Below are 14,224 nucleotides of genomic sequence, written 5' to 3' on the forward strand. Positions count from 1 at the left end.
TGCTCTAAGAAACATACCGCTAAGCTATTTTATTGTGTGAGCAACATAAAGTTTACTGATGCAAACCTAGATAGGACAGCCTTCTATATGCCTAGGTTATATTGTTATAAAGCAATGAGTACATCAGGTGCAAAAGAAAATAATTCAGCCAAGACACAGTAAACTAGTCGTGTGAGTGTGCTGCTAGAAGAACATGACACCTGCAGTGTGTGTGTGTGTGTGTGTGTGTGTGTGTGTGTGTGAACTTTTTAAATTAAATTTTATTTATTTATTTGCAGGCAGACAGAGAGAGATAGAAGAGAGACAGACAGAGAGAGAATGGGCATGCCAGGGCCTCTAGCCACTGAAAATGAACTCCAGATGCATGTGCCCCTTGTGCATCTGGCTTACACGGGTCCTGGGGAACTGAATCTGGGTCCTTGGGCTTCTCAGGTCTTAACCGCTAAGCCATTTCACCAGCCAGACACCTGGAATTTTTATAAGAGAAACCATACATACACACACACACACACACACACACACACACACACACACACACATATATATATATATATATATATATATATGGTCTCATGTAGCTCAGGCTGGCTTCTTGAACATGCAGCCAAGGATAACCTCAAATTCCAGATCTTCCTGCCTCTTGTTTCCTAAGTGCTAGTATTACAGGCATGCACCACTATGCCTGTTTTCTTTCTTTTTTGCTATTGTTTGTTTGTTTGTTTTTTCGAGGTAGGGTCTCACTCTAGCCCAGGCTGACCTGGAATTCACTATGGAGTCTCAGGGTGGCCTCAAACTCACAGTGATCCTCCTACCTCTGCCTCCTGCGTGCTGGGATAAAAGGCGTGCGCCACCACACCCGACATGACTATTTTATTTGGCACTAGAAATTGAGTCCAGATCTTCATGCATGCTAGGCAAACACTCCACTACCTGAGCTACATCTCCAGCCTCAGAAAGAGTATGCTTTAAAATGTCAAGTAGGGCTGGAGAGATGGCTTAGCAGTTAAGCGCTTGCTTGTGAAGCCTAAGGACCCCAGTTCAAGGCTCGATTCCCCAGCACCCACATTAGCCAGATGCACAAGGGGGCGCATGAGTCTAGAGTTCATTTGCAGTGGTTTAGAAGCCCTGGTGTGCCCATTCTCTCTTTCTCTCTCTCTATCTGTGTCTTTTTCTCTCTCTCTCACTCTCAAACAAATAAATAAGAATGAACAACAACAACAAAAAAAATATCAAGCAGAAGTTTAGCCATGCAGGGGAGAGGGGGGAGAGTGATGGCTCAGCAGTTAAGGTGCTTGTCTACAAAGCCTAATGACCAGAGTTGGATTCCCCAGTACCTACATAAAGCCAGATGCAGAGTGGCGGATACATCTGGAGGTCATCTGCAGCAGCAAGAGGCCCTGGTGTGACTCTTCTCTCTCTGTGTCTCCCTTTGCAAATAAATAAAAATATTTTTAAAAAATTTAAAAAAGCTGGGCGTGGTGGCATATGCCTTTGATCCCAGCACTAGGGAGGCCGAAGGAGGAGGATTACCATGAGTTCGAGGCCATCCTGAGACTACATAGTGAATTCCAGGTCAGTCTGGGCTAATCCTGAGACCCCACGTAAAAGGCCAGAAGCCATGGCTGGCATCCAGATAGCATGCAGACTAAGAGCTAAGAGGTGGAAACAGCAATTTCCTGGAAGCTCTCAACAAGCCCAGCAAAAATGGGGCTGGAAGCGGGGCATGAATGGTGCACGCCTTTAATTCCAGCACTCGGGAGGCAGAGGTAGGAGGACTGCCGTAAATTCAAGGCCAACCTGAGACTACGTAGTGAATTCCAGGCCAGTCTGGGCTAGAGAGAGACCCTGCCTCAAAAAACAAAAAAAAAGGGGGGGGGACTGGAGAGACGGCTCAGCCTGAAACAAGCGTACTTCCTGCACAAGCATGCGGGACTGACAGGGGTCCACAACCACCCGATTTGAATGTTAAGAGCCCACATAAACAGCTGGAGGTGGCCACGCTGGCCTGTAACCCTAGCCCTACACAGGATCAGAGACCCCGGAATGGCTGGAGCAAGCTGGGGGACAGTAAGAGACTTTGGCTATCAGCTGGGCATGGTGCCACACACCTTTCATCCCAGCTCTTGGGAGACAGAGGTAGGATGATTGCTGTGAGTTCAAGACCAGCCTAGGGCTACAAAGTGAGTTCCAGGTCAGCCTAGCTAGAGTTGACACCCAACCTCGAAAAAATTAAACTGGAAATAGATTTTAACACACACCACAACCTGCATACACACATTCACACAAACAATAAATAATGATAACATAACTGCCAAGGAAGATCAAGAGAAACCCCGCCTCAAATAAAGTGCAATGGGGGAGCATGGACCCCAAAGTTGTCCTCTGACTTCCACATGTGTGCAGTGGCTGGAGGCCCTGGTGCACCCATTATCTCTCTTTTTCTCTCTCCCTCTTTCGAGTCTGGTTTACAGACACGGACAAGATCACAGGCCACTTTTCCCTTATGGCTGATGCATTTGCACGCTTTCCGGGGCCATGTGTAAGGTTGAGCTGCATCAGGATTTATCTCAATGGTTCTGTCAGTCTTGAATGGTGGCACTTGGGTTTTGTAATTTGATGAAGACGTGAGCTTTCTTGGCCTGCAGAATGGGAAGTGAGGGCACAGCTCGACAGCAAGGAAGCGGTCCGCTAGCTCACCTTCAGCACCAGCCCCTTTCCTTTTATTTATTCCATCCACCGACTCTTCAGTTACCTCTGCATTTTCATCCTCTATTTTAAAAATAATATATTTATTTGCACACAAGAAAGGCTTTTTTTTTTTTTTTTTTTTTTTTTTGGTTTTTCGAGGTAGGGTCTCACTCTGGTCCAGGCTGACCTGGAATTAACTCTGTAGTCTCAGGGTGGCCTTGAACTCATGGTGATCCTCCTACCTCTGCCTCCCAAGTGCTGGGATTAAAGGCATGCGCCACCACGCCTGGCAAGAAAGGCATTTTAAAAATTATTTTAGAAAGACAGCAATGGGCAGTGTGGGGGAGGGAATTGGTGCACTCAGGGCCTCAGCCACTGATATCAAACTCCAGACGTTTGCACACCAGGGTCTCTAGCCACTGCAAACAAACTCCAGATGCATGTGCCACCTTGTGCATCTGCTTACATGGGTCCTGGATTCTTTGGTTTTGCAGGCAAGCACCCTTAGCTGCTAAATCACCTCTCCAGCACCACCTTTATAAAATTATTATTTTGGGGGGGGGATTTGTGATAGGGTCTCACTGTAGCCCAGACTGACCTGGAATTCACTATGGAGTCTCAGGATGGCCTTGAACTCACGGTGATCCTCCTACCTCGGCCTCCCGAGTGCTGGGATTAAAGGCATGCGCCACCACAAGGAACTCCAGATGTATGCCCTCTTGTGCATCTGGCTACGTGAGTCCTGGAGAGTCGAACTGGGATCCTTTGGCTTTGCAGGCAAAGGCCTTAACCTCTAAGCCATCTCTCCAGCCCATGTAAAACGGATTCTAGTGACAGTTTCCGTGCAATGTTGAAATCATTCAGCTGAGGGCCCAGAAAATTGTGGAATATTGAAAGTGAAAAGTGAGTGAGCAAAGAGAGAAGAGGAAGGGTTAAGAAGGCAGAAGAAGAGAAAGAGACAGCCTAGGGGAGGAAAAAGCCAGAAGACAATAGGACTTCCGTGTGGCCTATCCCTGTGGGGCTTTCCTGGGGAATGCCTGGTAATTTCTGCAGACATACAGGGAAGAGGGGAGGGCAAGCCTCGGACAGCAGCCATGCCTGGACTCTGGAATTTGCAGAGATCTAGAGGTTCTCACGGCCATGCAGGGTCTTGTTGGGACGGTGGCCTCCAGGACATGGCCCAGAACCAGTAAATATGTCAAAATATCAGAGCAACCCAAAGGTTATGAATCTTATCAGTAAATCGTCAGCCAAATCTGGAGGTCATTATAATGGCCATCCAACAAAAGCCCTTGCTGGTAGAAAAACAAGTAAATCACTTAATGTGAGTCGCAATGGTAGAAAGCAGCGCATACCTTTGGCCTTCCCAGCGGGGGAGCTGCATTTCTAGGGATAATCCCTTCTCTCTGTGCCAAAGGCAGCCCAAGCTTGTAGACTGAGCTGGCACTGGGCATTCATTGGGATCATATTTTCCTACTAGGAATTACAACCTATAAGCACTTATTAAACCCCCCTGAAAGTTTCAAACAAATTCCTATTTTTTTCTTTATTGATTTTTTTGTTGCATATTCCCTTTGAATTATTGGAAGATAAGGTGTGAATGAAATAAAAATTTCACTGGAGTGGGAAAGATAAATGCACCACAGAGCAACACCAAAACAGCCTTGCACATACTAGGCACATGTTCTACTGCTAAGCTGCCCTCCCTTGCCCAGGGACATTTTTTCTCTTTACCTTGAATGTGAAGTTTGCATCAAATATTAGTTCTTTTTCATGTCCTGTGATCCCTCCGTTGTAAACAACTTGGCATCTCTTGGCTGGTTCCGTCTTAGGGAGCTTGAAAAGACGATACGTAGCAGAAACAAAGCGACAGTCACCTAAAAATAGATACATGTGGTTCAATCCAATGGCACCTGTTTGCTTGGCAGATGAGGGTGGAATAGATCACAGAGATGATTTTCTTCATTGTATGCCATCAATTATCTTTCTGGGCACTTCACTCTATTTACCAACTTGCTTTAAAATGCTTTATGGGCTGGGCGTGTTGGTGCACACCTTTGATCTCAGCACTCGGGAGGCAGAGGTTAGGAGGATCACCTTAAGTTGAAGGCCACCCTTATTCTACATTGTGAATTCCAGGTCAGCCTGGACTGGAGTAACACCCTACCTCGAAAAACAAAAAAACAAAAAAAAGCTTTACATGATAGCAAACTTCAGGGGGACTATCATTATTCAGGAGGCAAGATGAACATTTTTCAGATGACAGTTTCCTTCAGTAAGAATCACTCAGTAAAAAGTAAACACTAAATTTATGCTGCAATTCAAATGTCTCTGTTGTTGTTTCTTACCAGTAACTCTTTGTAGCTCTGTGTTTTGAATTGTAATGAAATGGGCAGTGACCAAACGTGGAGGGCAAAACCCAATCTTCTGGGCAAGGATGGCAAGATCCCTCCAGTGCAAAGCACCACCCAGGCACTCACCTTAAAAAAAAGAAAAAAAAAAAAACATTGACTGATCAATACATAAAACAATTTTAAGGAAAAATAATACACTGTATAATTAATTGGGACATCATATTAGATAAAATATAGGGCCTAGTCAGACACAGTGGTGCCCACCAATAACCTCAGCACTTGGGAAATAGAAGCAGGTAGATCATAAATACAAGGTAATCTTAGCTACATAGAAAGTTCAAGGCCAGCTTGAGCGACAGGAGACCCTGTCTCAAAAAGAAAAGAAAAAGAAACCAACCTGGATGTCCTCACAAGGGTAGAAAGTGAGAGTTAAAACCATGTATGGTTAGCTAGGGGTCTCTGGGGACCACTCTTCAGGATAGTCACTAATGTGTTGGTGCTAATTAGTTTATAATCAAATATTCCTCTGTAGATTAGATCACATTCTGGAAAGTGCTATGATATGTAAATAAAATGGTATAAAAGAAAATTTACAAAATTTTGCCCTTTAGGTCCAGATTGTTTTTGTTGTTGTTTGTAGTTTTTCAAGGTAGGGTCTCACTCTAGCCCAGGGTGACCTGGAATTCACTATGTAGTCTCAGTGTGGCCTCAAACTCATGGTGATCCTCTGACCTCTGTCTCCCGAGAGCTGGGATTACAGGCGTGCACCACCATGCCCAGTTCAGATTGTTTTGTTTTTTCATTTTTCTTTTATTTTTTATTTTTATTTATTTATTTGAGAGAGGGTGACCTGTGATTCACTATGTAGTCTCAGAGTGGCCTTGAACTTACAGTGATCCTCTGTCTCTGGAGTGCTAGGATTAACGGCATGAGCCACCATGCCCAGCCAATACTATATTTCTTTTTACTTCATTTGTTTATTTATTTGGAGAGAGGGAAAGAGGCAGAAAGAGAGAATGGGTACACCAGGGCCTCTAGCCTCTGCAAACAAACTCCATTCACATGTACCACCTTGTACATCTGGCTTATGCGGCTCCTGGGGAATCAAACCTGCCTTTGGCTTTGCAGACAAGCGCCTTAACCACTAAGCCATCTGTGTTGGGTTGATTCAGATGTCCCCCATTAAAAGGTGTTCTGAATGCTAGGTTCCCAACTGATGGCCATTTGGTAATTAACACTTCCTGGAGGCAATATATTGTTGCGGGTGGGTTTAAGGATATTATAGCCAGTCTCCCCTTGCCAGTGTTTGGCACACTCTCCTGTTGCTGTTGTCCATCTGATGTTGGCCAGGGGGTGATGTCCACCCTCTGCTCATGCCATTGTTTTCCCCTGCCATCATGGAGCTTCCCCTTGAGTCTGTTAGCCAAAATAAACCTTTTACCCACAAGCTGCTTTTGGTCAGGTGGTTTCTGCCAGCAATGTAAACCTGAAGGCAACAGTAAAGTTGGTACCAGAGGAGTGGGATTGCTGTAAGGCACCTGACTGTGTGGCTTTTGGCCTTTTGGAGCTGATTTTTAAAAGGACTGTGGAAGGATTTGAAACCTTGGCCTAAGAAACACCTTGCAGTGCTGTAAGTACAGCTTGATGGACTATTTTGGTCAGAGTTGTAAGACCTGAATGCAGTAAGATCTATGGACTCTGAGGTTTGGCTTGTGAGGGTGAAAAAGAGCTTTGTCTGGACTTCGGCTAGAAGCAGGTTGTGTAACAGGTTTGCTGTTATGGCTGCATCCTGAGAAGTTTTACTGGGTTGCATTGCATAGAAATGGACTGATGTGAGCAGAGGAATATGGCACCAAAAAAAAAAAAAAAAAAAAAAATGAAATCTTTCGGCCAAAACTTCTGCCCATTCAGCTACAATTGTATGAGAGATTACAATCATTGAGATTGGGGAGCTGACCTGCATTGGGACAACAGAAAGAATGCTGTCTTTTGGAGGGGCCTGAATACTGAAGGAGTGCCTTGTTCTTCAAACTCTGACTTATTCCCCCCCCCCGGATTAACAAATTGGCACCCCACTTGGTATTATGGAGGATAAGAAATGCAACATGGGGGCTGGAGAGATGGCTTAGCGGTTAAGCGCTTGCCTGTGAAGCCTAAGGACCCCGGTTCGAGGCTCGGTTCCCCAGGTCCCACGTTAGCCAGATGCACAAGGGGGCGCACGCGTCTGGAGTTCGTTTGCAGAGGCTGGAAGCCCTGGCGTGCCCATTCTGTCTCTCTCCCTCTATCTGTCTTTCTCTCTGTGTCTATCGCTCTCAAATAAATAAATAAATAAATAAATAAAAAAGAAATGCAACATGGTCATGTGTTTTGGAAATGGACATTGGCAGTGTGAAGCAGGTTTGCATGGAGACCCAGTGGAATGGTGAGGATTAACTGTGAGTTGCAGCGGAGACCCAGTGGAGATGCTGGGACCATGAGATGGCTGCTAAGGAGAGCTGCCGGCCCTGAATGAAGTTTTCCAGGACTGTGAGTAGCCTAGCTGGAGGGGCGGAATTGGAATGCCAGAGACTTGTTGCTGGTTAGAATTATTGAACTTGGAAGATTTGTCACTGACTAGCTGTTGGACTTGGGGATACAGACTTTGATGTTTGCCCTGTTTAAATCTTGTATTGGTTGAATATTTCTTTGCTATGCCCAATGCCATCTTTTGCAGTGTGAGTGTTTATTCTGTGCCACTATAGGTTTTTGGAGGTTATTTTTGGTATTATGGCTCAGTTAAAAGACTTTGGATTATGGGATTTTTGAATATCATTGGGATTGATAAAAACTATGGGGACTTTTTTTAATTTAATTTTTATTAACATTTTCCATGATTATAAAAAAAATCCCATGGTAATACCCTCCCTCCCCCCCCCCCCGACACTTTCCCCTTTGAAATTCCATTCTTCATCATATTACCTCCCCATCTCAATCATTGTACTTACATATATACAATACCAACCAATTAAGTACCCTCCTCCCTTCCTTTCTCTTCTATGGGGACTTTTGAAGTTGGATGAATGCATTGCATTTTACATCATGTACAGTTATCAATTTATGGAGGCCAGGGTGGAATGTGGTGGTTTGATTCATGTGGCCTCTATACACAGGTGTTCTGAATGCTAGGTTCCCAGCTGATAGCGATTTGGGAATTAACGCCTCCTGGAGACAGTGTATTGTTGCGGGGGGCAGGCTTATGGGTGTTATAGCCAGTTTCCCCTGTCAGTGTTTGGCACACTCTCCTGTTCCTATTGTCTATCTGATGTTGGCCAGGAGGTGATGTCCACCCTCTGCTCATGCTATCATTTCCCGCCGCCTTCATGGAGCTGCACCTTGAGTCTGTAAGCCAAAATAAACCTTTTCTCCACAAGCTGCTCTTGGTCTGGTGATTTCTGCCAGCTATGTGAACCTGACTGCAACACAATTGCTCCAGCCCTAAGACTATTTGTTTGTTTGTTCATTTGTTTCTTGAGGTAGGGTTTTGCTCTAGCCCAGGCGGACCTCACTATTAGTCCCAGGGTGTCCTCGAACTCATGGTGATCCTCATAACTCAGCCTCCTGAGTCCTGGGATTAAAGGCGTGCACCACCACACCCAGCCCTAATACTATATTTTTAAAATGTTTAGTCTGGGGCTGAGATGGAGGCTCAGCAAAGCCTACCAGCTCAGGTTAAATTCCTCAGGACTCATGTAAAGCCAGACACAAGAAGTGATGCATATATCTGGCATTCCTTTGTATGTAAAAGACATGCATGTGCATGCGCACAAACACACACATGCACACACACACATGCAAATAAGTAAAACTATTTTTAAATATTTAGGCTTAGGAAATATAATTTTTGGTATTTTTCCTGCTTTTTAATACTCTCCATTTATTATTGTATATAAGAAAAAGTTAGCATAGTCTATTTGAAAAGTCAGAACTTTTTTCGGAGACAGGATCTCACCATGTAGTCTAGACCCACTTGAACATTCAATGATACGCTTGCTTCCAGCTCCTGAGTGCTGGCATCACAGTTGATATGCCACTATACCCAGCTTATAAAATTACAATTTTAGGGCTGAAGAGATGGCTTAGTGGTTAAGCGGTTGCCTGTGAAGCCTAAGGATGCCAGTTCGATTCCCTAGGACTCATGTAAGCCACATACACAAGAGGACGCATGTGTCTAGAGTTTATTTGCAGTGGCTGGAGGTCCTGATGCCCTCTCTCTCTCTCTCTCTCTCTCTCTCTCTCTCCCTCTGTCACTCTCAAATAAATAAACAAACAAAACTGTTTTTAAAAATTACAGTTTTATAATTAGGCTGACTACAAGCATGCATCTATCTTTCTCAGCGTCAAGAGATTCTTAAAATGACGATAAAGGAATATTTATTATCCCATTAAATCTTAAAAACAGTGCTATAAATGAAACTGTATTGTTTTCATTTTACAAGTTGAAAAACAGTAACTTATAGAGATTAATTAAATGGTCCATGATCATAACAACACTTTCAAGTGACAGGGGTAGAGTAGAAATTCGACCTTATCTGTGTGGCCACCCATCCAACAGCCTCACCCTGGCTCACTAGCTGGATGGAGCTCTGCCTGTAAGAAACCATGTTCCTAATAAATGAACAAAGCAGGCCGGGCGTGGTGGCGCTTTCCTTTAATCCCAGCACTCTGGAGGCAGAGGTAGGAGGATCGCCGTGAGTTCGAGGGCAGCCTGAGACTCCATAGTGAATTCCAGGTCAGCTTGGGCCAGAGTAAGACCCTACCTCAAAAACCAAAACGAAACAACCAAAAAAAAAAAAAAAAAAAAAAGAACAAAGCAAGAACACCTACCCCATAAAACCTTGTGTGTCTTGATTTCTTCTGGCAATTCAAGGCTAGCATAGACGTCACTGAAATATAGCTCCCCGCCAAGCTGAAACAGAGCAGTAGAGTCTAAGCAAGGTTAAAGATTACATTGGTCCCAGACAAAAAAGATAGGGATGAGGGCACGAGATCAGTTTCAAAAGTTCCTGTAAGTGTCTGAGATGACATTGACCAAGCCGACCTTTGAACAAGAAACAGCTGCCTCCCTCATTACAATCGATAACCAAGGGACAGGAAGTGTTGTAGCTTGGGTGTTTGTGCCCTATCCAACGGGTAATAAAATCGTGTTCTAAGACTCAGAAAGAAGTGAGATTATGGTGGGGGGATGGGGCACCCGAGGGGATGAAGGAAGAATGGACGTATTATACATCTGTGAAAAATGCTGTGATGAAGCCTACTGTTTTGTATCAATAATATATACTAGCCAGGCATGGTGGTGTACGCCTTTGATCCCAGCACTCGGGAGGCAAAGGTAGGAGGACCACCATGAGTTCGAGGCCACCCTGAGACTACATCGTGAATTCCAGGTCAACCTGAGCTAGAGTGAGACTCTGCCTCAAGACAAAACAAAACAAGATAATATATGTTAGTAGCTGGGTATGGCGGTGCACGCCTTTAATCCCAGCACTCGGGAGGCGGAGGTAGGAGAATCGCCGTAAGTTCGAGGCCACCCTGAGACTACATAGTTAATTCTAGGACAGCCTGAGCTACAGTGAAACCCTACCTCGTAAAAACAAAAACAAAACATAATATATGCTAGTAAAAAAATGAAAGAAGCCAGGCATGGTAGTGTACACCTTTAATCCCAACACTTGGGAGACAGAGGTAGGCGGATCATTGTGCATTTGAGGACAGCCTGTGATTAGAGTCAGTTTCAGGTCAGCCCCTACCAAAAAAAAAAAAAAAAAAAAAAGAAAGAAAGAAAGAAAGAAAGAAAACATAGACAAAAATAAAGAAAGAAAGAAAGAATACCACTCTCCTAAATATATTTAGGTTGTCTAAATTTTTAACCAGTCCTAACAGAACACAGTCCCAGGTGGCTAAATAATAGAAGACATGAACAGTACCAACAGACTTTCCCCTTGAAAATTAAATAACTTTTTCTAATATTGTTATACATCCTATTTTTAAAACACTATCCTTGGGCTGGAGAGATGGCTTAGTGGTTAAGGCGCTTGCCTGCAAAGCCTAAGGACCCATGTTCTATTCTCCAGATCCCACATAAGCCAGACGAGGTGAAGCCAAGCGCCAGGTTGCACACGCCCAGTAGGTAGTGCAAGTGTCTGGAGTTTAATTGCAGTGGCTGAGATCCTGGCGTGCCAATTCTCTTTCCTCTCTCTAAAATAATTTAAAAAAAAAATAAAAACAAATACTATCCTTAAGATCTAAGGTAAATGTGTCATCAGAAATTTGTTTTGAGCTGGGCGTGGTGGCGCACACCTTTAATCCCAGCACTCGGGAGGCAGAGGTAGGAGGATTGCTGTGAGTTCGAGGCCACCCTGAGACTCCATAGTGAATTCCAGGTCAGCCTGGGCTAGAGTGAGACCTTACCTCGAAAAAACCAAAAAAAAAAAAAAGAAATTTGTTTTAACTAATTTCAATAGCTTGAGGGTAGAGAGCCGGTCCACAGAAATACTACTGGGCCTAGGCACGTAGCTCAGTTGGCAGAGTGTGTGCCTAGAATGCGTGACACCCTGGGGTCCATCTCCAGCAGCACTCAAGAGGCGAAGGCAGGAGGATCTGAACTTTAAGGTCATCTTCAGCTACAAAGCTACATGAGACAGCTAAAGGGGGAGGGCATACTAACAGGGACATTAAAAATAACTTCTACACTTTTTATTTTTATTTATTTTTTAAAATTTATTTATTTATTCATTTGAGAGCGACAGACACAGAGAGAAAGACAGATAGAGGGAGAGAGAGGATGGGCGCGCCAGGGCTTCCAGCCTCTGCAAACGAACTCCAGACGCGTGCGCCCCCTTGTGCATCTGGCTAACGTGGGACCTGGGGAACCGAGCCTCGAACCAGGGTCCTTAGGCTTCACAGGCAAGCGCTTAACCGCTAAGCCATCTCTCCAGCCCAACACTTTTTGCCTGTGTGTATATAGTATGTGGTGTGTGTGTGGTGTATTCACATGTGTGCAGATGCACGTCTCGTTCATGTCCAGAGGCCCCAGCAGAACAGTGGTTGTCCTCCTCCATCACACGTCCTCATTTTTCCTTGAAATGGACTCTCTCACTGAACACAGAGCTGTCATTTTTTTTTTTAGAGGGGTTCATACTGGCTAACTAGCGAGCCCCAGCAACTTTCTGGGATTTTTTTGTTTCCCCACAGGACTGGGGTTACAGGTGTGTGTGACCATACCCAGCTATCTGTGTGTGTGCTGGGGAGTTGAACTCAGTGCAAATCAGGTCCTCAGGCTGGCATGAAAGCACTCTTACCTGCTGAACCATCCCCTCAGACCCATGTAAATTTTTTGTTGTTGTTACTGTTTTTTTTTTAATTGTTTAAAAATTTCTTTGCGAGCACAGAGCAAGAGAGATAGAAGACAGATAGACAAAGAGAGAATAGGCATGCCAAGACCTGTAGCCACTGCAAACTAACTCCAGATGCATGTGGCCCTTGTGCATCTGGCTTATGTGGGTCCTGGGGAATCGAACTTTGGTCCTTTGGCTTCTCAGGCAAACACCTTAACTGCTAAGCCATCTCTCCAGCCCTATGGTTTCTGTTTTTTTATTGGTAGGGTCTCACTCTAGCCCAGGCTGACTTGGAACTCACTCTGTATTCCCAGGCTGGCCTCAAACTCACAGAGATCTTCAAACCTCTGCCTCCCAAGTGCTGAGATTAGATGCATGTGCCACCATGCCCTACTTAGAGGTTCTTGCTGCTGTTGTTGTTTTGTTTTGTTTTTGCCATGTAGATATTTTTCCAATATTTTATTTATTTATCTATTTGAGGGGGGGGGGAGATAGAAAGAATGGGTGTGCCAGGGCTTCCAGCCCCTGCAAACCAGCTCCAGACACATGTGCCACCTTGTGCATCTGGCTTATGTGGGTCCTGGGGAATCGAAACTGGGTCCTTAGGCTTTGCAGGCAAGCACCTTGACCACTAAGCAGTCTCTCCAGCCCCATATAGATATTTTTTTTCATATAGATATTTTTATTTGAGCTCTGTGACAGTCCTATAAACCAAAACTCAAAACCTTTTTTTTTTTTTTTTTTTCCTTGAGGCAGGGCCTCACTCTAGCCCAGGCTGACCTGGAACTCACCTGTAGCCCAGCCTGAACTCATAGTGATTCTCCCACCTCAGTCCTTCTAGGGCCAAGATTAAAAATCCTTTTATTTATTTATTTATTTATTTATTTATTTATTTATTGCAGTGTTTAAGGAACCTTCGAACCTTATGCATGCTAGTCACACATTCTGCTATTGAACTATACCCCCAGACCCTCAAATATCAGAATGCTTTCCTTTCTAGTACAAAAAGGCAGACTCTATGATACACAGGAAGTCTGTATAGCTCCTGCAAATTTTCCTACAGAAAGACATTCAGGGGGCTGGAGAGATGGCTTAGCAGTTAAGGCATTTGCCTGCGAGGCCTAAAGACCCTAGTTAGATTCCCCAGGGCCTACATAAGCCCAATGCACAAGGGGACACATGCGTCTGGAGTTCATTTGCAGTGGCTGAAGGCCCTGGCATGCCCATTCTCTCTCTCTCAGATAAATAAACTAATAAAATATTTTTTTTTAAAGACATTCAGGGATGGAGAGATGGCTCAGTGGTTAAGGAGCTTGCTGCAAAGCCTAAAAACTGGGTTTGATTCCCCAGGACCCACATAAGCCAGATGCACAAAGTGGTATATGCATCTGTTTGATTGCAGTAGCTACAGGCCGTGGGGTGCCCATACTCACCCTCCTGTCTATATCTCTCTGCTTACAAATAAATTATTTTTTAAAGATTTTTAAAAATTTATTTATTCATTTGAGAGTGAAACAGAGAAAAAGAGACAGAGAGAGAGAGAGAATGGGCGCGCCAGGGCTTCCAGCCTCTGCAAACGAACTCCAGACGCGTGCGCCCCCTTGCTCGAACCGGAGTCATTAGGCTTCACAGGCAAGTGCTTAGCCGCTAAGCCATCTCTCCAGCCCAATAAATTATTTTTTGAGGGGGGAAAAAAGGCATTCAAGCAAAGGTTTGAACCATCTTCTTAAAACTTCCGGAGCTGGAGGGATGACTTACCAGTTAAAACAGTTGCCTGCAAAAAGCTAAAGGACCCAGGTTCAATTCCCC

General features: G+C 44.5%; 1 protein-coding gene across 1 annotated transcript in view; it reads right to left on the bottom strand.

Annotated features, from left to right (window-relative positions):
- As3mt (arsenite methyltransferase) overlaps window positions 1-14,224 on the bottom strand; it is a 35,982-nt gene that overhangs the window by 11,814 nt on the left and 9,944 nt on the right. The window contains exons 7-9 of the mRNA XM_045161359.1: window positions 9,906-9,987; window positions 5,037-5,168; window positions 4,423-4,565 (exon numbers count right to left, since the gene is read on the bottom strand). Coding sequence (XP_045017294.1) covers window positions 4,423-4,565; window positions 5,037-5,168; window positions 9,906-9,987 — 357 coding nt within the window. The remainder of the gene's footprint in view (window positions 1-4,422; window positions 4,566-5,036; window positions 5,169-9,905; window positions 9,988-14,224) is intronic.

The sequence above is a fragment of the Jaculus jaculus genome, chromosome 1 (assembly GCF_020740685.1).
Source record: "Jaculus jaculus isolate mJacJac1 chromosome 1, mJacJac1.mat.Y.cur, whole genome shotgun sequence".
NCBI lineage: Eukaryota > Metazoa > Chordata > Mammalia > Rodentia > Dipodidae > Jaculus > Jaculus jaculus.